This window comes from Strongylocentrotus purpuratus, unplaced genomic scaffold, assembly GCF_000002235.5.
Source record: "Strongylocentrotus purpuratus isolate Spur 01 unplaced genomic scaffold, Spur_5.0 spur5_scaffold_3, whole genome shotgun sequence".
In the NCBI taxonomy this organism is placed as follows: domain Eukaryota; kingdom Metazoa; phylum Echinodermata; class Echinoidea; order Camarodonta; family Strongylocentrotidae; genus Strongylocentrotus; species Strongylocentrotus purpuratus.
Genome location: NW_022145609.1, coordinates 10821626 through 10848174, shown reverse-complemented (window position 1 = coordinate 10848174; position 26549 = coordinate 10821626). Strand labels below are relative to the sequence as shown.

The window sequence follows — 26549 nt, the reverse complement described above, 5'->3', positions numbered from 1 at the left end:
CAGGAATAATGTGACGCATTGCCAAAAGCCTTTTCAAAATCGAAAGAGAACACAATCCCGAACCACTGAATGTCCCCAAATAGTCAATCACATCCTTCACCAACCGCACGCTTTCCGCTGCGGATCCTCTCTCCATGAAACATCTTCGACTTGCCGTCCGACAAAACACGCTGAAGTCCCCCAAACGGTTCTAGCACACCTACCCCCTGGACAACTACCCCCTAGGACAACTATCCCCGAGGAAAACTACCCCCTAGGGCAACCACCCTCTAGGACAACTACACCCAGTGGTAGTTGTTCAGGGGGTAGGTGTCTGGGTACGCCCCAGATGGCACTCCCGCCACGATCCCATGCATACTCAGAAATAGGTCTCCAACTGTCTAGACAACCCCCCCCCCCCCCATCCCGCTTCTTCGCAAACAACAATGTAATTAGACCCTGCCGTTGGGAAGATGATGTCTTTTGTTTCTGATAGCCCTCATTTAAACTTGCAATAACCAGATCTTTAATTTCTAACCAGAAAACCTTTTAAAACTCCGCACTTAGACTATTACTTCCAGGGGATTTATTAGTTTTCATACATTGCAATGCGTCTTCACACTTCAATGCCTCTTCATCGGTTAAAGTACTAACAATTAAATATTTAAAATATTTATCAACATGAACATTCGTGTATCCATTTCCTTATTTTGAACATAATTCCAGTCACCTCCTGCGATCAAAATATAGGTATCTTCTTTAACTTTATTCAACCAATTTAAAAAGCATTTTATGAAAATGTTCTTTTTCCGATTTTTTTTGCAGGAGCATAAACATTCAAAAGAAAATAACACAGTCCATTGAAGCTCAAACAAGTAGCCTTAATTCTACCTTCACTCTTAATAAAAGTACTTATTATATCAATTTTCGGGTCACCCTTCGAATTTTGACACCCTTCGAATGATTGGTACCATTATCAAACAAATAAGCATTCATGTCCACTCGTTGCAAATAATCCTTTCTTGGTCGTGAGACAAAAACGTTTCTTGCTAAAAACAATATCACATTTTTAACAGATCATACCTTAGTCACATCGACAAGACCGAAACCAAAACACACCGAACGAAAATGTAACATTACGTCTGTGGTCAAGAAACGCTCGGTTTGGAGTCGGTCTGAATATCACAAACAGCGCCGACGAAATAGACACCGTACTAACAATAGACTGAATAAGCCGTTACATTACCCCGAATAAAAGATTATATCATTAATCGGTCATTTGTGCGGTGTGACAGGGGTTAAAATTGTCGTTGTAATTTGAATACTTCCCTTTTCCTAATTTCTTCAGATCGCAAGAATATCTTACTGCACATGATGCTCACATATCCGTTTCACCTATTTCCTCTGATTGCGATTTATTCAAACGGTATATATAAGCCTAGTATAGGTTTTGTATTTTTACAAGGAAACAATAATATTCTGGAGAAAGAGGGGTTTCCTATTTCTCTATTGTGTATATGTTATCATTAAAATGGATATATAATTTCGTCTCCCTTGACATACTTCTATATAATTAATTCTGTTTGCAAAAGTTGATAACAGAGATAATCGTAATCATATAAAGTAACCGTACACATTTAAAAGTCGTGACGTCAATGCAATACAACAATTATCGTAACCTCATAGTTTAATGAATAGCACATTTTCTTGGAAATTCATTAGACGTATACTGACTCCTCTTAGAATTGACACAAACTTTTGATTCTGTCTCGTGCATTGTTATCGGTGATTGTAATGTAATGCAGGACTTCTAAACTAAATTGAACATGAACGATGGCATCAGTATACGCTATCTAAACTTTTTTATACAATATCGACCCTTAGGTTAATCGTAATTGCTACTTATTTACAACAAAATTAAATTTGCACATCGTTTTAAATTTCCAAACAGAAATCAAATACACATAACTGGAGAAGCCTCGTTTATTTAACAGAATAAACCGAATTTTGCTAGCTTGAAACTTTCTAGTATTATATACTTTCCCATCATTTTCAAGACAGAGTTACCAACAATACAGTCATAAGATTATCAAAAACTACCATATTCTTACAGATTTAAAAAAAAAAACCTTATAGCCGACTGAGTGTAAGTATATACAAATGATGTCATAATATTATTGTCCATGACAGGCTCGGATCCACGTAGCGATTTATCCGGCCCGCCCCCCCCCCCCCCCCCAGCCCCCCAAAACGGTAAAAAAAATTAAAAAAATAGGATAATAACGTAAATTAAACCTTTTTTTTCTTCACCCCCCTCAAAAAAAAAATAATGGTTCTCCGCTTATTCACCGACCTGCTGAGTCGGCGCTAAATTTTTCCTCAAAAAAAAAATGTGCTCTAACCCCCCCCCCCCCCCCCCCTCGCTTAATCACCAGCCCGGCCGGCTGAGTCGGCGCTAAAAAAAAAATTCTCAAGATTTGGGCCCCCCCCCCCCCCTCCTGTCGCCGGCTGGATCCGCCCCTGGTCCATGACATGCAACATTTATTAGTAAGGTAAATGTTGTCCAACTAACCATAATTCCTATAGTTCTTAATATAAGGTGCATTGGTGTCGGGCGGTTCACCTCCAATCATACGTGCGTGTAGACACTGCGTGGTGTAAGCATCACATCAATGTGTTGCTGTACCCAATTCTGAAGATGACTTTACGTCCCTGCTACATAATTATCACTTAATAACAAGGGGCTTTTTCAGACCAATTTGAGTGAACTCGAAATGATGAAACATCTAACGGGAGGGAAATAAGTCAAAACACAAGCAAATCACGATAAACTTGATAATGCACATTGTAGATTACGACACAAGAGAGAGAGGTTAACAAAGTAATTGCCTAGTTGGGGAGAAACACTTTACAATTTATTTTGTTAAGACAGTTTAAACACGTAAAAGTACTCTCCGTTGCATGTAATCAGCGTTCCCGGTGCTGTCACAACACAGGGGAGGACAACGTCTTTTCGGTTCTTTGACACTGGGTATTCCACTACCTTGGTCGCTTCAAGTTCACCATCACTTGATACCATATCCACTGCATACACATTATGAGTCTTGTCTCTATACACGACGTAAATGGAACCATCAGAGAGATCCACATCGTAGAGACATCCATCCCATCGGTCGTGCTTGATGCAAATCCGGTTCGATCCGGTCGGATCCATGATGGTGAACTCACAAGGTCCCGTCTTCGCGACGAGATTACCTGACGGCAGAGAACGAAGCCATTGGATTTTTCCTACTCCGGTTTTCAGTGACTGACTGACGATGCCATCGCCTGGGTTGATGACGTGTATGTCAGATTGGCAAGCCACTGCGGCTAGGATCCTCCCACCTTTCTCAACGTGCACTGATGCGAAGGTCTGCTCACTCTCAGGGTTCTTTGGTAGCTCCACATCCCTGATGAACTCCCATTGCCGATTGTAAAGGCTTGCACCTTTGAAACAACTTCCGGTTGCACCCTTGCAGAAGTTTCCACAGAGAATCATCCCCTTGCCAATAGATGTACAAGAAACGACTTTTCTGTAATCTCCAGAACGTTCTAGGACCTTACTTATAGCTTTATCCTTCAGGTTTGTCACGTACAGCGTGCGGCAAGACATATCTGACACTACCATTTGATCTTCATCAATCGCACCAATGAAATAAGGCTTGACGAGGTCCTTTGCAATGGCAACACTGTCGATCAGTTCCCATGATTCTTCAGGTCCTGAAACCTTGCTCTCGTGGACATTATCACCTAATTTGAAGTGTACTTGTTGTCCTCTTTGTACGGTGCGTTTCAACACATCGACATTGATGTCAGTGTCCAGCATTCTTGTCAACGATGTTTCGAACATGTCTGCTTGGCCAATCAAATCTCTGTCGTCCATAACAAGTTTGTCAAGACGGCATTGAGCAATCTCTACAGAATCCATAACTCTATCGACCTGTGACTGCAATTCATCAACTTTTCTGAGTGTCCGTTCTTGAACTTTTATCAGGTCGTCCGCCAGCCTCTGTTTTGTTCGGACGATCTTCTCGCGCTTAGAGTATGCTACTTGTCTTCTCTTCTCTAGTTGTGTGTTTAGTTCCTCTTGTATTTTGCTAATCCGCTCGTCTGCATCTTTTCGTAAGCTCTCAATTTCTCTTTTCTATAAAGAATCGATGTCCTCGGACTCTGTGCCAAAAGTCTTCGCGATCTTATCTTTCACACTTTTGAAGTGCTGCTCTAAACCACCGCCATACTCTCTTATCCTGGAGGCTTTCTGATGTAGCTCGTGGTGCTTCTCAGTTACTCTATGTATCAGCAGCTCTAACCTCGACCGCTTTTCCCTAACGGCATCCTCAAGATCCTGCACCGTGCATGGTTTCTGGTGCAAAAGGAAAGCACACGTCTGGCACAGAGGAATCTTATGGGAGCGGCAGACGTATTCGATGGGTTTCATGTGCTTGTCACAAGACCAATCTTGGGGTTCTTGATCCCGAATTGTCTGAGCTTTTTTTGAGACACAGTCCTCGCACAGGTCTTGCTGTTCTTTGATACTGAAGGTGGCAACAAAATCGCCACTCTTGCAGTCGCTACCCTGACATTTTCCCGAAGTTCCTGATTGAAATGCCGATGCCATGGTCAGATGGTGAGAACCGGTGATGCTCGGTTAATCTCGAGAATCAATCATGAAAGTTCTGCTGTCGATCCTGAAATAATATCTGAAAAGACAAAGAATGAAAAGAATTTTGGTTCGCTGGATTACTAATATCTCGATATATGCGCTGAGAATGGTTAGTAAAAGACCATCATCTTATTTCACTGTCCATACGTTGCGCTATGTCAAGCCGTATAGGCCTATTCTTTTTCCGGTCAAGTACGAATATATATAGTGAAATGATCTACAGGTGGCAACTGCTCTAAAAGCAAACGTATGTGGTGAGAGGGCCGTGAACCATTACAAAAATGTCAAAACATTTTAAATACAAATTATACATGGGCAAAAACAATGAATACATGTGCTGAAAAGAACTAGGACATACAAACACGCATACGAAAAGATAACGACACAAAACAAGAAGAAATGACGAAAAGAAGAAACCAACGAAACCCCTGTTTCACACAAGAACTAAATATTTTTTTCCTAATTAAATCTTGATTTAAAACAGTTCAAAGACAGAGATTCGTTAACATTATGGGTATAAGCAAAACTCATCACACCATACGGCGTAACGTGCATTAAACAGAATTTCTCAAATCAAAAATTAACATACAGCTAGATAGTAATAAAATTATATGTCACCAAAAATTCGTTTACTTTGATGAACTATTGGAGATGCTAAATAAAGATTAATGTGGAAAAGCACCATATTAGTGCATACATGAACAATATTTTGTCAGATCATTGTATATGTGATAAGAGTCCCGTCATTTTAGGATGTTTTAGGATGTTTTTGTATATTCCAAGAAAGGGAGTCGTCATCGCCCCCGTTCAACCACCCTCACCATCCTAACGTCCCAACACCACCGGGGTAGGGGTACAATAATTGTTTCATCATTTAAGGTCATAATTTGCTGTTTACAAAATAATGTACAAGCATAGTTAACGGACACTATAATCATGTGGTAGAATTCAGTTCAGAGGCGGCAATCCCGGGGGTGGGGGGACACGCCCCCCCCCCCCCGGAAAATTTGAAAAAGAGCAAAAAAATGTATGGCAAATACTGACTAAAGACTGCAACACACTTTTAGGCTCTGGAGGGCCCAAGAGTGCAGCATTTAGGAAAATAAAAATGCAAAAATCATCCCGCTCGGTAGCTACGACTCTTTTACAAAATGTACAAGTAAATATTGTAGAGAAGTGACGTGTGAAAAAGTATATTGCTTGTTTTTATACTAAATTTTCGCTAAGGTATTTTAATACAACACAAATTATACTACATGTGAGGGGGTAGTCACTTCCGTCACCTTCACCATTCTCGTTCACTATGCTCCCTCGCACTGTCGTACTGTTGGGGGTATTTCTAGTTCGACACCAGCGATTTATAAATGTTGCTGAAATGGCATGGTCTGCTCCCTGGTTGCTCATTTGACCGTAATAAAATGCCCAAACCCCTGAGTTTCCCGGGGCTCTGCCACCTGGACCCCACCAGATCCCTTAGACAGGCACCTGGACGCTCATCTGACCGCAATTAGATGCCTAAGACCCCAAATGTCAATTTACGCTCCACTTGCTTCGCTCGCTTTGCTTTACTTGATCGTTAAATCTTTAGCCCCCCCCCCCCCCCCCCCCCACCCGCTTTAAAAAAACGTTCCGCGGGGCCTGGATGTAACATGTAAGAATGGGGGTGATGCGGATTTTTTTTCTTCTGTCCCCTAAACGTTTTTGCTCAATACGCCACTGCTCCCTCGTCCCTCGCATTTCGTCCCCCGGTCATGAGAAGAATTCGCCGGCCCTGGGTAGGATCCATGCATGCTCTAATAATTATCGTTTCCCTTGTTTGTATACGTGCATTATGAACATCCGCTTGCGAGTCCCACACTCTCAGAACTACATGCATCGCCTGAAAGAGCACTTGTTTATTCTGTTTTCCTTTAAGTATGCAGAGGAGGCCTTCCCGGGGGTGGAAGTTTAAGAGTCACACAGCGTACCCCCCCCCCCCCCCCACTTTTCTAGTAAGTGCCCCTTTTCACTATTGATAAGTGCCCCCTTCATCTCCGATAAATGCCCTATCAAAATCTGAGAGGCTGGTGACCAATTTCCTTTGACAGGTGCCATTTCTCCTTTGTAATAAATGCTCTTTTATCTTCTTATAAGAGCCTCTTTACCTTCTCAAAATTACCCCTTTTCATCTCTGATAATCGCCCTGTTTATTTTAACAAACGCCTCTTTTTCTTTTCAATAAGAGCCACTTCCCCCTTCTCATGAAAGCCCCCTTTCACCTCCGATAAATGCCCCTATCAAAATCTGATCAGTGCCCATTTTCTGTTGAAAAATGCCCTTTTCTCATTCCATTAGGGACCTTTTCATCCCTGGTGAGCTCCTCTTTTTGTAGGTATACGGAGTGCCCCATTTCACCTCTGATAATTACTCTTTGTACTTTGACACGTGCTCCTTATCTTTTCTAATAAGTGTCTTATCCCTTTCGTATTGTCCCCTTTTCCTCTCATCATTAAACGCGCCCCTTATTTCAAGCGACTAAGAGTAATTTCCCCAAAGCTCACTCGCTACACTCGCTCGCATTAATAGATGATCAAAGAGGATTGGGTTTTGTCCTCACAAGATGTAATTTTTCGCCCTTTGTTGTTGGTGCCCCCCCCCCCCCCCCACTTTGGAAGTCGCTCCACCGCCCCTGCAAGATAAAACATCACCGGAATGAACTGCACCCTGTACTACAATTCAAAACGAGTATTATTTCTACTACTTAATATAAATGAAACTATTTCTACTACTTGATATAAATGAAACTATTTCTACTACTTAATACAATTAGGCCTTAGTATTTGTGCCATTGATATCATTATAACAATCTCCGTTGTGTTGCAAGAAATATTTACAGCCTTCAACGAACAGTGCAACTCCTAAACTTATCAGACAACCGTTAATAAAGCATTTGCGTGGTACTATTTAAGCACGAACCTTATATGCAAACAACCATATACTATATAGACTAGGGCCTATATATGCACACAACCGTATACTATATAGCCTATAGGGCCTACATATATATATATATATATATATATATATATATATATATATCACTACGAAAACATCGCCTCGTTCTGACTGTACGACTTACCAGTCAGCGTCTTCTGCAGTATAATTCATCGTTTTGAAAATGATATCAGAATCAAGAAATCTTCAAGCAATTGATCCAAACAATGCACAAATCTTTACCACTCTGTCATACGTCAGGGAAACGTGATGGTACGTTAATTCATGAACCTGTTCCCCATTTCACAAAACTTGTCATTGATGACAAATGACAGTTTTTGTTGTAAGCTAGTGCAATCCTCGCTTCTGATTGATTATCAACAGATTTGTCACTGACGTGTGTCATTTGTTATTGAAAAAGGCGTTGTGAAACGGGTCCCTGGTTGAACACAGCTGCATTACAGAATCGCCGAACTAACTATTTGTGCGGATATTGATGTCCGGTCCTTTTTTATTTTGAGCCCACGTGACTCAGAGAGGTCCCTTGACGTCTAGCTTTGCGTCATAATAGGGACTTTTAAATTCTGCACGACGAGAATGTGGACTGCCCTTTTAAGGCAATGTGACGTCCTTTTAAGGCACTGGCAATGACGTCACATTGCCTTAAAAAGGCAGTCCCCGTTCTCGTCGTACATAATCTAAAAGTCCCTATTAAACTGGTCTTTGTCGTAATGTTATGATTGCTAGGTCATGGTAGTTGTCATATCTATCTCCTCGTCGAGGTGAACATGGTTAATGTATTGTGTCTCGGGCCAATGTGTGTTCACTGTGGTAAAATGGGATTGGGTACGCCCACTACATTTTAAAAGATTTAAGCAGAACTCTGTTTACAGTCATGCTTTCATCATGGGAATTTCGAAAGTCTTATCCAAATGAAAAGAGTTCTAATTTATTTTAAGAAAAACGAGTTATGAGTGCAATACTTCATTTCTTTGTTTTCCTTTTCCTTAGTTTGTCAAGCTAAACAAAATTCTCTCTCTTTTCCTCAAGCAAAGTTTTTATTTCCATAATTTCAATACATAGTTACATCAATTCCTCAATAAGTGAATGCAAACAATATTGGCTTAAAATTAAAGCATACTCAACAATTCCTCCAGCCCAGTACCATTCTCCTTGCCAACACATTTATACCTCAAAAACAATCTCAGTAACGACTTCAAGTTTGTTTGTTTTTTAATTTAAAAAAGCACACAGGCAAACAACTGAACGCGCCGACAATCCTTCTCACGCAACATTCGCAAACTGCACATAATTCAGGAAAGTACATTTCCCGCCTCCCACGTCCCCACTCACAACCAACATCTTCCGGTTCACCTGCAGCTCCACTTGGAACAGGCGGAAAATCAAACCACATACCATCTTCCAAAACACAATCACATCCCCGCAACATAACAAAAAGTGAAACGCCAAATCAACCTCCCCATAGGCCACAAGCGTTACACAAATAACTATACACAACCTGCTGGTTCTAGGACACCTACTCCCTGGACAACTACCCCTAGGACAACTACCCCCTAGGGCCACCACCCTCTAGGACGACTACACCTCGGGGTAGTTATCCTAGGGGGTAGTTAACTGGGGTAGTTGTCCGGGGAGCATGTCCAGGAGGTAGGTGTCCGGATACGCCCCCAGACAGCACTCCCGCCACGATCCCATTCATACTCAGCATCCAACAACGAAATAGGTCCCCAACTGTCTAGACACCCCCCCCCCCCACCCCCCACCCCCCTCTTCCCAAACAACAATGCAATTAGACCTTGCAGTTGAGATGAGGATAACTTTTGTTTTTGATACCCCTCATTTAAACTTTCAATAACCTACTCTTTAATTTCTAACTAAAAAACCTTGTAAAACTCCGCACTAAGACCATTACTTCCAGGGGTAATATTATTTTTCATATACATTGCAATGCGTCTTCACACTTCAATGCCACGTCATCGGTCAGAGTACTAACAATTACATCTTTCAAATATTTATCAACATTAACATTCGTGTATCCATTTCCTTATTTTGAACATAATTCCAGTAACCTCCTGCGATCAAAATATCATTATCTTCTTTAACTTCATTCAACCAACTTAAAAAGCATTTTATGAAAAAGTTCTTTTTCCGATTTTTTTGCAGGAGCATAAACATTCAAAAGAAAATAACACAGTCCATTGTTGCTCAAACGAGTAGCCTTAATTCTACCTTCACTTTTAATAAAAGTACTTATTATATCAATTTTCGGGTCACTGTTAATCAAAATTGCGACACCCTTCGAATGATTGGTACCATTATCAAACAAATAAGCATTCATGTCCACTCGTTGCGAATAATCCTTTCTTGGTCGTGAGACCAAAACCTTTCTTGCTAAAAAACAATATCGCATTTTTAACAGATCATACCTTAGTCACATCGACAAGACCGAAACCAAAACACACCGAACGAAAATGTAACATTACGTCTGTGGTCAAGAAACGCTCGGTTTGGAGTCGGTCTGAATATCACAAACAGCGCCGACGAAATCGACACCATACTAACAATAGACTGAATAAGCCGTTACATTACCCCGAATAAAAGATTATATTATTAATCGGTCATTTGTGCGATGTGACAGGGGGTTAAAATTGTTGTTGTAATTTGAATACTTCCCTTTTCCTAATTTCTTCAGATCGCAATAATATTTCACTGTACATGATGCTTACATTTCCGTTTGATCTGTTAACTCTGATTGATGATTTATTCAGATGTTATAGTTAAGCCTAGTATATATTTTCTGTTTTTACAAGGAAACAATAAATATTCTGTAATAAGAGGTTTTTTTCTATTTCTCTATTGTGTATATGTTATCATTGAAATAGATATATAATTTCGTCTCCCTTGTCATACTTGTATACAATTAATTTCTGTTTGCAAAAGTTGATAACAGAGAGAATCGTATTCATATAAAGTTACTGTACACATTTAAAAGTCGTGACGTCAGTGCAATACAACAATTATCGTAACCTCATAGTTAATGAATAGCTAATTTTCTTGAAAATTCATTAGACGTATACTGACTGCACTTAGAATTGACACAAACTTTTGATTCTGTCTCGTGCATTGTTATCGGGGAGTGTAATTTAATGCAGGTAGTAATGAAGAGCAGTAGCTCAAAAAATAATCAAAACCAGATATATGTACCGCTAAACTAAACTGAACATGAAAGATGACATCGATATAATGCGATCTAATTTTTTATACAATAGCGACCCTTAGGTTAATCGTAATTGCTACTTATTTACAACAAAATTAGATTTGCACAGCGTTTTGAATTTCCAAACTGAAATAAAATACACAAAACTAGAGAAGCCTCGTTTAACAGAATAAATCGAATTTCGCTAGCTTGAAACTTTCTAGTATTATGTACTTTCCCATCATTTTGAAGACAGATTGACCAACAATACAGTCATAAGATTATCAAAACTACCATAAACTTACAGATTAAAAAACCCCACCTTATTTATAGCCGACTGAGTGTAAGTAAATATACAAATGATATCATAATATTATTGTCCATGACATGCAACATTTATTAGTAAGGAAAATGTTGTCCAACTAACCATACTTCCTATAGTTCTTAATATAAGGTGCATTGGTGTCGGGCGGTTCACCTCCAATCATACGTGCGTGTAGACACTGCGTGGTGTAAGCATCACATAAACATCACATAACAGTGTTGCTGTACCCAATTCTGTAGATGAATTTACGTCCCTGCTACATAATTAACACTTATTAACAAGGGGCTTTTTCAGACCAATTTGAGTGGACTCGAAATGATGAAGCATCTAACGGGAGGGAAATAAGTCAAAACACAAGCAAATCACGATAAACTTGATAAATCACATTGTAGATTTCGACACAAGAGAGAGAGGTTAACAAAGTAATTGCCTAGTTGGGGAGAAACACCTTATAATTTGTTTTGTTAAGACAGTTTAAACACGTAAAAGTACTCTCCGTTGCATGTAATCAGCGTTCCCGGTGCTGTCACAACGCATGGGAGGACAACGTCTTTTCGGTTCTTTGACACTGGGTACTCCACTACCTTGGTCGCTTCAAGTTCACCGTCACTTGATACCACATCCACTGCATACACATTATGGGTCTTGTCTCTATACACGACGTAAATGGAACCATCAGAGAGATCTACATCGCAGAGACATCCGTCCCATCGGTCGTGCTTGATGCAAACGCGGTGCGATCCGGTCGAATCCATGATTGTGAACTCAGAATTTCCCGTCTTTGCGACGAGATTACCTGACGGCAGAGAACAAAGCCATTGGATTTTCCCTACTCCGGTTTTCACTGACTGACTGATAATGCCATCGCCTGGGTTGATGACGTGTATGTCAGATTGGCAAGCCACTGCGGCTAGGATCCTTCCACCTTTCTCAACGTGCACTGATGCGAATGTCTTCTCACTCTCAGGGTTCTTTGGCAACTCCACATCCCTGATGAACTCCCATTGCCGATTGTAAAGGCTTGCACCTTTGAAACGACTTCCGGTTGCACCCTTGCAGAAGTTTCCACAGAGGATAATCCCCTTTCCCATAGATGTACAAGAAACGACTTTCCTGTAATCTCCAGAACGTTCTAGGACCTTACTTGTGGCTTTTTCCTTCAGGTTTGTCACGTACAGCGTGCGGCAAGACATATCTGACACTACCATTTGATCTTCATCAATCGCACCAATGAAATAAGGCTTCACGAGGTCCTTTGCAATGGCAACACTGTCGATCAGTTCCCATGATTCTTCAGGTCCTAAAACCTTGCTCTCGTGCACATTATCATCTAATTTGAAGTTTACTTGCTGTCCTCTTTGCACTGTGCGTTTCAACACATCGACATTGATGTCAGTGTCCAGCATTCTTGTCAACGATGTTTCGAACATGTCTCCTTGGCCAATCAAATCTCTGTCGTCCATAACAAGTTTGTCAAGACGGCATTGAGCAATCTCTACAGAATCCATAACTCTATCGACCTGTGACTGCAATTCATCAACTTTTCTGAGTGTCCGTTCTTGAACTTTTATCAGGTCGTCCGCCAGCCTCTGTTTTGTACGGACGATCTTCTCGCGCTTAGAGTATGCTACTTGTCTTATCTTCTCTAGTTGTGTGTTTAATTCCTCTTCTATTTTCCTAATCTGCTCTTGGGCATCTTTTCGTAAGCTCTCAAGTTCCCTTTTCTCTAAAGAATCGATGTCCTCGGACTCTGTGCCAAAAGTCTTAGCGATCTTATCTTTCACACTTTTGAAGTGCTGCTCTAAACCACCGCCATAGTCTCTTATCCTGGAGGCTTTCTGCTGTAGCTCGTGGCGCTTCTCAGTCACTCTGGGTATCAGCATCTCTAACCTCGACCGCTTTTCCCTAACGGCATCCTCAAGATCTTGCACCGTGCATGGTTTCTGGTGCAAAAGGAAAGCACAGGTCTGGCACAGAGGAATCTTATGGGATAGGCAGACGTATTCGATGGGTTTCATGTGCTTGTCACAAGACCAATCTTGGGATTCTTGATCCCGCATTGTCTGAGCTTTTTTTGAGACACAGTCCTCGCACAGGTCTTGCTGTTCTTTAATACTGAAGGTGGCAACAAAATCGCCACTCTTGCAGTCGATACCCTGACATTTTCCCGAAGATCCTGAATGAAATGCCGATGCCATTGTCAGATGGTAAGAACCGGTGACGCTTGGTTAATCTCGAAAATCAATCATGAATGTTCTGCTGTCGATCCTGAAATAATATCTGAAAAGACAAAGAATGAAAAAAGGACAAAATACGATTACGGTTGGGTACAATGCATTTTATATACGTAAGACATGATCACTTTGAAAAATTATATTTCTTAGCATACAACAGTACCAGTGATAGGGGGAGGAGGAAGAGAGGAGGAAGAGGAACAGAAAGGTAAAAGACTGAAGGGGCAGATAGTCAGCAGATAGAGTGTCGGAAAAAATTTGTGATGAAAAAACAATGCTGAAGAGCACAACCAGCCTACGTGAGTGCCCAGAAGTAGATTTTCAGACGATTTGGATCATAGTTCGCTGACTATATCTTGATATGCTGAAAATGGGAAGTGAAAGGCCTTCTTCCTGTTTCGCTCTCCATCCGTTGCGCAATGTTTAAAGGGAAATCCAACCCAAATAGACAACTGCTCTCAAAGAAAGCAAAAAAATCAGAGAAGCAAACTGATGCATGTCTGAATGAATTCTGACTTAATAATTATTTTTGAAAGTTGAAATCGCTAAACGTGTGGGCACTTCAAATTGGCTGAAGCGGTAATGCCAATGTGATGGAGTGCCAGACTAGTTTCCCCATCTGTTCCAACATATAAAATGACTAAAATGTATATTTTTCAAAAATTCATTGCTCAGGAGGGTTTATTCTTTTAATATGACCCATATTGATATGCTATCTAAAATATATTTTAAGTAGTGCCCCAAGGGAGAAGTAACTTACGAGGGAAGCAGAAATGTATGATATTCGTACACGGCAAATGGGGCAGTTATCCACGTCCTACGTCACAATCCACTGACCGAACTACCAATATGAGATTCGTATAGACTTAGTGATCTCATATTTCAAACATTCATTACTTCCTTATTATTGGACCGATTCATTTCAAACTTTTGCCATTCTGTTTCTGTTATTTTTCTTCTTTTATACAAATCAACATATTACAAGGGTTGGATTTTCATATAAGTAAAACTTATTCAACATTTCAATGTAATTTTTTTGTGTGTATTTGCATCGAAATTGTTAATGTTTAAGTGTATATTTTTGTGCTTTTTATATGAGAATGAAATAAAATTAACGAAATCTCACGCCGTAGGCTTATTCTTTTTCCCTTTAAGTAAACATTTATTTTCCAAAATGTATCCACTTGTGTTTTTTATGTAGTCTGTTGATACTGAATTATGTATTAACGGTCAAAATTACCAAAAGTACCATATTTCCTTCGGATAAGTGCCCCCTTTCCTGTTTTATATGAGCCCCCCTTTTAACATCTGATAAATGCCCCTATTAAAATTTGATAGGTGCCCTTCTCTCCCAACAGATTCCCCATTTCCATTCTCACAAGTGCCTCTTTTCATTTCTGCTGAGTGTCCCTTTTCAGGTGCAAGAAGTACCATTTGCACCTAGTGAAGGCTCTGATAATTGCCCTTTTTAATTTGACACGAGCACTTTTTCTTTTCTAATAACTGACCTTTTACCTTTCGATAAATGCCTACTTTTCCTTTCTCCATAACATGCACCCCCTAATTCAAGGCGACTTAGAACCCCCTTTTATTGAACGTTCCCTAGAGCTTGCTCGCTACCCTCGCTCGCATTTATAGATGTTATAATTATGTTACTTATAAATGAACTTTTCACTCTTTCTTCATTAGATTGTGCTTAATATTCATCAGTTTTTTTTTTGTTTTTTTTTTAGGGGGGGTCTTCTTTATAAGATGTAATTTTTTGCCCTGGGACCTCACAAATCTTTATTTTTTGCTTGCTCGCTTCGCTTGCTCAAAATTAATATTCAGACTATCACACCTAACTGCAAAGTATGTTGCTTAATTAAACAGTATCTTGTACCACGTAAAGAAAGAAAACAAATATTGATATCATCCCTGGTAGTGTAATCACAATCATGACGATGTAGGGGTATAAACCAATGTCTAAAAATAGTGTAGGTTTTGTTAATGTTTCCCTATGTAGGTGCCCTTTTTTCTCCAGAAAATGCCCTTTTTTGCTAGTGCCCCCTCCCTATTTTGGAAGACGCTCCGCCTGCATTATGCTACTTAATTGGTTGATTGATTGATTTTTATTCGACAAGCTTCCAATATACAACAATATACAATAATAACAGATCAAAAATAAGTCAGCTTGAACAGGATAACCCACGAAAGCTCGAGAGCTTATTTCCAGTGGGGTCCCTTACAGACATGTATACAATTAATAAATTAAAATAGTAATATTTACAGACAGATAAGAAAATTAAAAGAACTACTTATTAAAGATAATAATAACAACATTAAACTGATGATAGAAATGATATTAAGTACAAGAAGAAAAAGAAGAAGGAGAAGAAGAAAAAGAGGAGAAGGAAGAAGAGGAAAATAATGATGAATTTGTAGAATTTCTATAACGTACGAAAACATAAGTATATACAACATGAAAAAGTATGAACCGACAGAAGAATAACAATTTCAATCATATAACATGTCATTCACTTCTCTTCTCTGACTGTCAAGTATTAGGTATTCCTTTAATTTCCTCTTAAAATGATCATAGTTTCCTATTTCTTTTACACCATTGGGAAGGGAATTCCAATGTTTTATGGCATTGTAATAAAACGAATTTCCAATACTACCTACTCTTTCTGGTAAGTTAAAGTTGAATCGTCTATTTCTTGTATTATAATCATGTACGTCAGTAACAAGATCGAAGTTGGATCGAATATAATGATTCGCCCTAGTATGATATATTTTATGCACGTGATGCAATGCGAGTTGTTTTGATCTTTGGTCGACTTCAAGAAAACCAGCTTTAGAAAGTTCGCTATAGCCAACATGAGTCCTTGGACCAGAACAGTTGATAAATCTCACCATTTTGTTCTGTATAATCTTCAACTTCTTTTGATCTGACTTGTTTATGTTACTGTACCATGCAGGGTTAGCATAGTCAAATAAACATTGAATAAGAGCAAAACAGAGTGTACGTCTTGCTTTTAAATCCATACAACTTTGATATCTGTACAAAAATTTCAGACGAGAATTTGCTTTTTTTACAACTGATTCTACTAAAGATGAAAATGAAATTGCGCTAGCCAACTCAATGCCTAAATACTTCACAGACTCTTTTCTCTTGATTGCTTGATTATTGTGTGTCACTTTGAATTCAAATGACTTTTTAGAACTACTTTTAGAACAAAATAAAATGCTTTCTGTTTTTCCCAAGTGTAAAGAAAGCTTATTATCAGTCATCCAATCGACACACGTAGACAGCTGTTCACTGAGCTTTTCCTCAATATATTTAGGATCAGGATTTGAATAGAGTAGTACGCTGTCATCTGCGTACAATAATAGTTTGAAGTCTTTTATACAAATACACATATCATTTATATAACTTGAAAATAGAATTGGGCCTAAAATACTTCCCTGAGGAACACCGCATGTTATAGGCATTAGTTTGGAACGAATATCATGAATGGCCACTACTTGGTGCCGATTAGATAAGTAGGATCTGAACCAATCTAAACTTGCCTTATCAAAACCCATTAGTTGTAACTTCTTCAATAAGACGCAATGATTAACTGTATCAAAAGCTTTTTGCAGATCAAGGAGCACCATACCAACAAAGCGTCCTTGGGAAGTTTCTCTCCTCAAATAATCAGTCAAATGAATTAGACATGTTTCAGTCGAATAATCATGTCGAAAACCAGATTGAAATTCATAAATTATATCATTTTCTTTGAAGTATCTTTCAATTTGAACACAGACCGATTTTTCTAGAATCTTTGATGCTACGCTTAAAACACTAATAGGTCTATAGTTGCTAACATCAGTTTTATCTTTCTTTTTATAAAGTGGAGTCACTTTTGCTATTTTCATATCTTCTGGAAAAGTACTCGTCAAGATAGATAGGTTCATTAAGTAACTTAGAGGCTTAAATAAAATCTTCGCACCATCTTTTAGAAATTTAGCTGGAATCAAGTCTAACCCAGTACTTTTTGATACATTCAACTTACGTAACTCTTTGAAAACAAATTGTTCACTGATTGGTAATAACTCGAAGCTGTTTTCACGTACACCTTTTCTTTCGTAAAAGTCACGAATACAATCATTGTCTGCGCTGAAAAAGTCTTTGGAAGGGGGGAGTTTGTCTACTAATTTGGCAGCCACATTTGTGAAATGAGAATTGAATTCATCAGCGATGGCCATCTTATCATGACATAATTCCCCATCAATTTTAATGACAGATTCTTGTTCTTTTCGCTTCTTATTTTTCAATCCTAAGCTTTTTAGATTCTGCCAAAGTTTTTTCGAATCTTGTTTATTTTCTTCTATCTTGTTTTGTAAGTAATCGAGTTTAGCCTTTTTCACCTCTCTTTGGACCATATTTCTTAATACTCTGTATCTTTTATAGAGCTTCTCATCTTTTGCTCTTTTCCTCCATTTTTTGTATACTATATTTCTCTCTTGAATTAGGGAAAGAATATCTTTAGTCACCCAAGTTTCTGATCTTTGTTTTATTCTTATCCGTTTCAGTGGCGCTATCATATTCAAATTTGAGATAAAAACATGTTGAAATATTGACCATGCCTCATTTACATCTGTACAGTCAGTTATTCGTGACCAATCAACAACAGATAGTTGAAGATTGAAAGACTCTTCTGTATATTTTTTCATGGATCTGATATCATTAGTCCTGTGATGACCTATAGCCAGTCTAACATTTTTCCGTGTACAGAAAGTAAAATAATGGTCGCTAATACCTAGATCAATGACACCACTTTGACTTATTTTATTTTCTTTGGTACAACCAACATGATCCAATAGAGAAGAACATGTAGGTGTAACGCGTGTTGCCTCTTTAATGAGTTGACTAAACCCATGAAGACTCAACAAGTCAATATATTTTTTAGCCAGTGGCGATTTGCGAAGAAGACAAATATTCATGTCTCCTAAAAGAATTATTTCGTCATCCTTCTTTAATGTATCAAGAATATTGGACAATTTCTCGATAAACAAATTGTTTTTCGGAGGTCGATACAGAACACCAACAACAATTGGTTTTGATCTTGGTATAAGCAAATTTATCCACAGGGATTCCGTATCTCCAGTACTTATAGCATCCATAATATTAAATGCAATATCATTTCTGATATAGAAACATACACCACCTCCAGAGCCAGAGGATCGATCATGGCGTATGATTTTATATCCGTCTATTTCAATTTCTTCATCATTTATGGAATTGTTTAACCATGTTTCAGTGAAAGCAATAATAGACAGCCTTTTTCTTTTAAAAAGAATTCTAAGTTCCGATATCTTGTTTAGAATAGACCTCACATTAAGGTGTAAAAAATGAAGACCTTTAACTTTAAACTTTTCTTCAAATTCTTGATAAAGAGAAGTGTTTTCATCTCTGAGGTTTGGCTGAATTACTCTTGCTATCGCTTGCTTTTCAGGTGTAACGCGCGTTATCTTAAAATAGTTTTCTTTTAGTCTATCCTCGTTTTGGCTTTCTTTCTCTAAACAATCGTCGTTAAATAATGAGTCACAAAAAGATGGCAGACAACATGTTAAACAATTCCACTTCTCATCAGGGCATTCATAATATAACCTGCGGTACTCTGAAAGACTGATAGCTTGACAATTAGTGTGAAACCATTTTTTACAATAAGAACACAGAAGGCCGTGTTGATTACATTTGACTGGCTTATCACAGTTCCCACAAGGGAACTTATATTTTCGACCGTCAACTATAATTTTCGGATCATCACTAGATTTTGTCAAACTTTCACTTAATTCAATACCCTTCTTACAAATTGAAGATATTTCGCCCAGTCTTTCATGTCCACCTTGGATGGTCTGAAGGCTGGTTTCAGATTTGGTGGTGAAAAGATTTGGTGGTGAAAAGATTTTGTTCTGACCCCAACAAGTTTTTGCTCATTACGCCACTTCAGACGAGTCCAAACAAGAGGAAGTGACGAAGGAAAAAAAATTGAACGGAACACCTGTCACACACAAGAACCAATTTATTTCGTAAATCTTGATTGGAAACAGTTCAAAGACAGATAAGCATAACTCATCACACCGTACTACTACGCTTAAATATTAACAGCGTAACGTGCATCAAACAGCTAGATAGTAACTAGTGAAATAAGAAAGGTATATGTCACCAAAATAATTCGTTTACTTCAATGAAATATGGGAGATTCTATAGTTTTAAGATAATGGCCCGGCCTGGAAAAGCACCGTATTCAATAATGCGTGCATGGACAACCACATCAGTCAATACTTTGTTAGATTATTGTGATAAACCATGAAAATCACTACACCCGTTTAATATACTGATTACAGATATTTTTCCAAACATTTAGCCATCCCTTTTTTATTTGAGTATTTAAAAAGTTGGATTGCTCTATTATTCCTTCATTCTTTGTATATTCCAAGAAAGGGAGTCGACATTACCCCCCCCCCCCCCCCCCCCCCAATTTACCCTGCTCAACAACCCTCTAACCTACCATCACAACACCACCGGGGTAGGGTGCAATATTTGTTTCGTTTGAGGTCATAATTTGTCGTTAACAAAACAATGTACAAGCATAATTATTGTAACGGACACTAATCATGTGGTAGGTTCATGCATGCTCTGATAATTATCGTTTCCCTTGTTTGTATATATATGGGCATTAATGGACATCCGCTTGCGAGTCACAAACTCTCGGAACTATGCGTACGTGCATCGAATGAAAGATCATTTTGTTTATACCGATTTCCGCTAAGAGGCCGAAGTACGATATAACTTCACCGGAATAAACTGTCCCCCCTATTACAATTCAAGACGAGTATTATACTAAACATTATGTGACATGTGTACCAATGATCTAATACAAACATTAATTCGTGTCATTGATATCATTATGTATATCTCCGTTTTATCATATGGAGAAATATTTATGGACCTAGCTTATGCAACGAACAGTGCAATTACTAAACTTTGACTTGCGTAGTACTCCTTTAATGACTTACTATTTCCTTGTGAGCCAAAGTCTACGGTACTACATATAAAAAACGATTATCTAAATCAATAGGAAAACATCGCCTCGTTCTGATGAAACAAATATTGTACGAGACTTACCAGATATACATGTAGCGTCTTCTACAGTAATTCATTGTTCAAATGTATACCACTTTTTCAAACGTAGCCTTCATGCAGGGAGACGTGATGGTACGTTGAACAGTGCTTTACAGAATCCGAAATACTATTAATTTTGGACGGAGATTGATGTTGGTCTAGTAGTCCTTTTGTGATTTTGAGCCCACGTGACTCAGAGAGTACGGTACAATGATCTTGACGTCTAGCTTCACATCCCGGGGGGGGGGGGGGGACTCAGATTTGGTTTGGACGTGGTGTGCGGCTGCAGCGTATAAACTCATGCCCATTTGTAACCCGGCATTATAAAGGATCGACTTCCAATAAAAATGCCCCCTGCTTTCAGGAAATTGTACCCGGAAGTTGTATTGGCCTGAGTTTCGTTTATTGCTTACACAGGATTTTGGTTTACGTACGCTCGAGGGGGGTGGGGGGGGGGGGATTACCGGTTCATAAATTAGTCAGAAGCGGAGCTCTCATTAATGATATCAATAAATCTGTGCGACCATCGGCTAGGACTTTCGATGAAAAAGCGAAATGATTTCAATTGTTTTGCGGGATTTCGCATCTGGAATGTTCACTTTAGCGAGATAATGGGTTAGATAATTATCCTGAAGAAAGTTGCCACCCATGTTTAAGGCATTAAAGCGGTACAACCCCGTAAACCGTATTAGGCGAGTACCCCCCCCCCCCTCCCCCTCCTCCCCCACCGGGGGCTTCACGTAAAAATAAACTGTTCTATGCCTGGTATAGCTTTCATATCTTTCGCCTCGTCGAACTAAACATTGTTATAATGGAATGTGTCTCCGGGCCAATGTGTGTTTACTGACGTAAATTGGACTTTGGTACACGCAAACCATTGAACAGTTTTAGGCAGATTTCAATGAAATGACATGAAAAGAGTGCAATACTTCATTTTTTCGGTTTTCTTTTTTCTCAGTTTGTCAAGCTCAATGTAATCTCTAAGCTGACAACGATTCAGCTCCAATCTTCTTAATTCTTTTACTATTTGATTTACTATATGATATTTCATTTGCATACGGTAATCAACTTCTTCATATTGTATTATGATCTCATTCCTTAAAAACTAAGCAGGGGAAAAAAATCAATTCCAGATTTTGTGTTTCTGAAATGTTGATAAATTATGACGTGTCGTAAAGTGCACTGAAATAAAATACACGCTTGACACTAACACAACTCCCCCGCCCTTTTCTCTCTCACCCTCTCTCTCTCTCTCTCTTCCTCTCTATCTCTCCCTCTTTCTCCTTGTATACCTTCAATTATTCATTCCTCTCTATCTCTCCCTCTTTCTCCTTGTATACCTTCAATTATTCATTCTCTACCCCTTTCAAAATAACAAGGCTAGTACTAAATGAGCTTATATTCATTTATTTTAAAGATCATTTTTATTCTGTGTTTTAATTACTCTCATTTTTTTTAATTTACTGAATTTATTGGTTTCGCATTTTATTCAGGGCGTTCTTCATTCAAAAAACGATTATCTAAATCAATAGGAAAACATCGCCTCGTTCTGATGAAACAAATATTGTACGAGACTTACCAGATATACATGTAGCGTCTTCTACAGTAATTCATTGTTCAAATGTATACCACTTTTTCAAACGTAGCCTTCATGCAGGGAGACGTGATGGTACGTTGAACAGTGCTTTACAGAATCCGAAATACTATTAATTTTGATTTACTATATGATATTTCATTTGCATACGGTAATCAACTTCTTCATATTGTATTGTGATCTCATTCCTTAAAAACTAAGCAGGGGAAAAAAATCAATTCCAGATTTTGTGTCAGTTCTGAAATGTTGATAAATTATGACGTGTGGTAAAGTGCACTGAAATAGAATACACGATTGACACTAACACAACTCCCCCGCCCTTTTCTCTCTCACCCTCTCTCTCTCTTCCTCTCTATCTTTCCCTCTTTCTCCTTGTATACCTTCAATTATTCATTCTCTACCCCTTTCAAAATAACAAGGCTAGTACTAAATGAGCTTATATTAATTTATTTTGAAGTTCAGTTTTATTCTGTGTTTTAATTACTCTCATTTTTTTTTTAATTTACTGAATTTATTGGTTTCGCATTTTTATTCAGGGCGTTCTTCATTCAGACTGACTCACATAAATGTAAATAATTATCACAATCGCATACTCTACACTATGTTGGCCTATCTTTAAATATTCAAGTCACGATTATTTAGAACGCCATTTCCCTTTCTATATAAATGGCGACGATAGCTGGTAAAGTTCCGGAAGTAAAGTTGAACAAGTACAAACGACGGGAGATTAATTTTTAAGGAAGTCCGACAAAAACTCAACCTGAATACTACAAAGTAAAACCAAGGAGTGACCAGCACTCCTTGGTAAAACGTGACAATGGGAATGAAATGAAAGAGGAAGAAACTTTTTTTTTAACAGGTTATATGCTTCCATTATAATCATACGAATAAAAGTGAAAATAGGACAGATGAATAGTATTCCAATAGGCAGAATCCGAATTGCATACATTAGTTGTTACCAGGTTGGACAAACATTACGGCTTTACCTACCTAGCAACACTTATATGCAGTTTGCATTCTGACTATTGAAATACTATTATTCATAACAGGTTAATGAAATAACTTGTATTGAGGCACTTCAAAAAAACTTATGCATTAAATTTGGTTGCATTACGAAAAAGGCCTATTTGATTGTAGAGCATATATAGAGGGAGGGTTTGAGATGGAGGAGAGTGGTAGGAATAGAGGGAGGAAAGTGTTAAGAAGGGAGGGAGAGAGACAAGGCAGAGAGAGAGACAGAAAGAGAGAAAATAGATATATAAGGGAGGGGTGGAGAGGAATGAGAGTGGTAGGAAGAGAGGGAGAGAAACAGGCAGAGAGAGAGAGAAAGAGAGAAAGAGAGAAAGAGAGAGAGAGAGAGAGAGAGAGAGAAGTAAAAGAAAAATTATTATATTGATTGATCCCGGAATCTCTATCGAGGGGGAGGAATCAAAAGTCCGACTTTTTTTTTATTAAACAAAAACAAAAAACAAAAAAGGGGCTCATAAATCAATCATAATTGTTATTTTCTTTCTCCCCTCTCCCTTACCTCAGCATCTTTTTGTGGCCGGGGAGGGGTGTACCACTGGTAGAGAACCTTCAGTCATATCAGTTGTTTTAACAGTAATGTTAAACATATAAAATGCTTCGGGGAAGAAGCAACATATTAGACACCGATTAACGTAATTGTACTAATTTCATGTTTCCCCAAACTATCCCAATTGAAAGCACCAAGTTATTTCCATTTCGTTTTCTCATTTTTTTTCGCACGCGGTGAACGGGGTGAGTGAGGTGAACGGAATGTTTGCAAACCATAAACACTTCATTATCAAGTGTATGACGTGTCAGGATGACGTCATTATTGTAGCTATCGCCCAACAGCAAAGTTTGCAGTGGGAACGCTGGCTGCTAAATTTTGAGTACTTCTATTAAAACTCTCTTTGATATCAAACAGAGTGCCGTAACGACTCAAAACTTCAATAAAAACAAAAGAAGAAAAAAAGGGTAAAAATAAGGAGCCGCTTGAATTATGCATTACTTTATAAAAGCTTCAAATGGTTTTGGAAAGTGTCTACAATTTATTAATTTTTTTAAAGGGGGGAAATAGCCCACATTACTATCGAATTCCCCTTTTTCTCTTGTTGGCCATTTTGATGTCCATTTAGGAGATTATTTTGTCAGATAGTAAGATGTTCAATAATACCATGAAAGAGTCTGTGAATTAAACTCAACGGCAGGGATTTCTTTTCTCAAAGACCGTTTGTGTACATACCCAATATAACATTGGCTATCATATACCCGCCACACTCATATTTACTCACTATGTTTGCCATTGGATGATTTGAATGTTCGAGTGACACTTCGCTAATCGTCTAGCTTTATCTATGGAGCAGCCAATTGGTATTCGTCACTGATTAAAATAATCTCCAACCCCGAATTTAGTGCAAAACGTTCATCGTCCTCTCAAATTACAATCAGAATATAGCTACTTACATCGATGATCTTTAACCAGTGTATTTTTAAATTGTCTTACTCTTGTTTTAAGAGTCGATGATGAACAGAATTCAAGTTTAATTTAGAAAATGTATCATCAAGCTTTACTGATTAAAATGAATTATACTGCTTATTCAAGGATTATTGCTTTGTAGACATTATTTCTTTCCAATAATAAGTAACATTATTATTATTATCATTATTATTATTATTATTACAACAAATCGGTGGAAGTTTGCAAATTTATTCCATCCTGACACAATGAGATTTTTACTTACAATCCCAACAATAACTGAACATGATCAAAAAGTGTTCGAGAAATCAACCTAAAATCAAATTTCAGTAGCCTTGTCAATTACCTTTTGGAATATGCGAACATGACATGCAAGATATTAATATTAAGATTTATTATTATGATTATTAAGATTATTATATACATGATTTCAAAAGGTAATACAACAGGGTATTGCAATTACATTTAGGTTGATTTCATGAAAGTTTTGGTGACCTTATCGGTCATTCTTTTCCAATTCATTTTTTTCACAAGTTCAGCTTAAAGATGAAGTTAAGTTCTGGTCATGCGATTGCATTGTGAAAGAAACGGTTTGGAATCGAATAGAAAAGGTTGATCATCTAGCATATAAGTATTTGTGTGTATTGCAGGGTTCTGGAATTATCAAAATGATAAGAAATCTGGCCAAGTCTTGGTGAAGTAACAAGCACTGTACACAGAAAGATGTATATGGGACTACACGAACAGTAAAAAGCGTAAAATTCCGCCCTGATTTTTACGATGTTACATGCCATATTTAGGATATGAAGGTATTTGAAGAGCCATGCTTTTCAGGTAACATGTTTCATCTGATGTTCTTCCACACTTGCATAATAACAATGATAGCACTCACAAATTATTTTTCCTCTCTTCCCAGAACTCAACCTTCTCTAATATTTCACGGGACTCAAGACAATTTCGATAAGATGAGATTAAGGGAAGGCAGAAAATAAACACAAACACATATTATTTGATATCCCTCTTATTATCTTTTTATTGAACAACCTCAATAATTTACTATTTCTTTAATAAGTGAAATAGACAAAAGAATAGATTTCACAGCATACACAAAATCACATAGCTCGACTATACAACTCTTTCTTTCGCCTCTTTCTTATAATCATATAGTATATAACAATAATATACATTTCTCTGTCATTTTTCTGATGTTCTGTACAAAGCCAAGATCAATCATGCCAATTGCTACACCATTTCCCCCAATTACCCTAGTTTATGTCAAAATACATACTCTGAAACTTAATACCACGACACGATAAGAAAAATATCTTTGTATTGAAATATTTTCTTAGAGATCTAATTACAAAACCAATATTTGTTGAATACCATTGCCTGGTTAATTTTGAAGTTACCATCGAGATATTATCATGTTGCTACTACCAGTAAGTTAAAATTAAAACTATCTTAATGCCCATTACAATTTACACAATGTAGCATACCATGTACCAACAGTAACAAACCCCAACACTACAATCATAATACTAAGTTTAAGTTATCTACTATACTTTTCATTTTCTCCTCACAGCCTTTGTTAATAATATACATTCTAGAACATACTGTACTTTCAATCCATTTCAGCATATTTTTGTTGACAATATTTAGACTTTCTTGGTCTACGGTCAACATTGACTCGCCTATACCACACTTATACATTTCCATCACTAACATGATCTAAACAAAGCTATATCAAATCTAGTCTCAAATTCTAAACAGTCTAGAGGGTCTACAATTTGAATTAAGATTATGAAATCACCTAGCACGAGAGCTAAAAGGTCATTAACTTGTATCATTCAGAGTTGGAGCTCATTTGGTTCTCAACTTCTCGTCTAC

The 26549-nt window shown here is 38.0% G+C and overlaps 2 protein-coding genes across 3 annotated transcripts; both read right to left on the bottom strand.

Annotated features, from left to right (window-relative positions):
• Positions 1 to 2488: 2488 nt before the first annotated feature.
• Positions 2489 to 8192, bottom strand: LOC115928434. The gene is made up of 2 exons (XM_030995584.1): positions 7800 to 8192; positions 2489 to 4718 (listed from the first exon to the last, which is right to left on the bottom strand). The coding sequence occupies exon 2, from the start codon at positions 3944 to 3946 to the stop codon at positions 2903 to 2905; it is 1044 nt and encodes a 347-aa protein (XP_030851444.1). The 5' UTR covers positions 3947 to 4718; positions 7800 to 8192; the 3' UTR covers positions 2489 to 2902.
• A 1697-nt stretch (positions 8193 to 9889) lies between these two features.
• On the bottom strand, positions 9890 to 22289 carry LOC105437199. Of its 2 annotated transcripts, none has more exons than XM_030996771.1 (2): positions 22163 to 22289; positions 9890 to 13476 (listed from the first exon to the last, which is right to left on the bottom strand). In XM_030996771.1, exon 2 carries the CDS (start codon positions 13392 to 13394, stop codon positions 11661 to 11663), a length of 1734 nt encoding a protein of 577 aa, XP_030852631.1. In that variant the 5' UTR covers positions 13395 to 13476; positions 22163 to 22289; the 3' UTR covers positions 9890 to 11660. The 2 variants fall into 2 exon arrangements, with proteins under 2 accessions (XP_030852631.1, XP_011661836.2); XM_011663534.2 differs by lacking the exon at positions 22163 to 22289 and adding an exon at positions 20587 to 20897.
• Positions 22290 to 26549: the final 4260 nt, after the last annotated feature.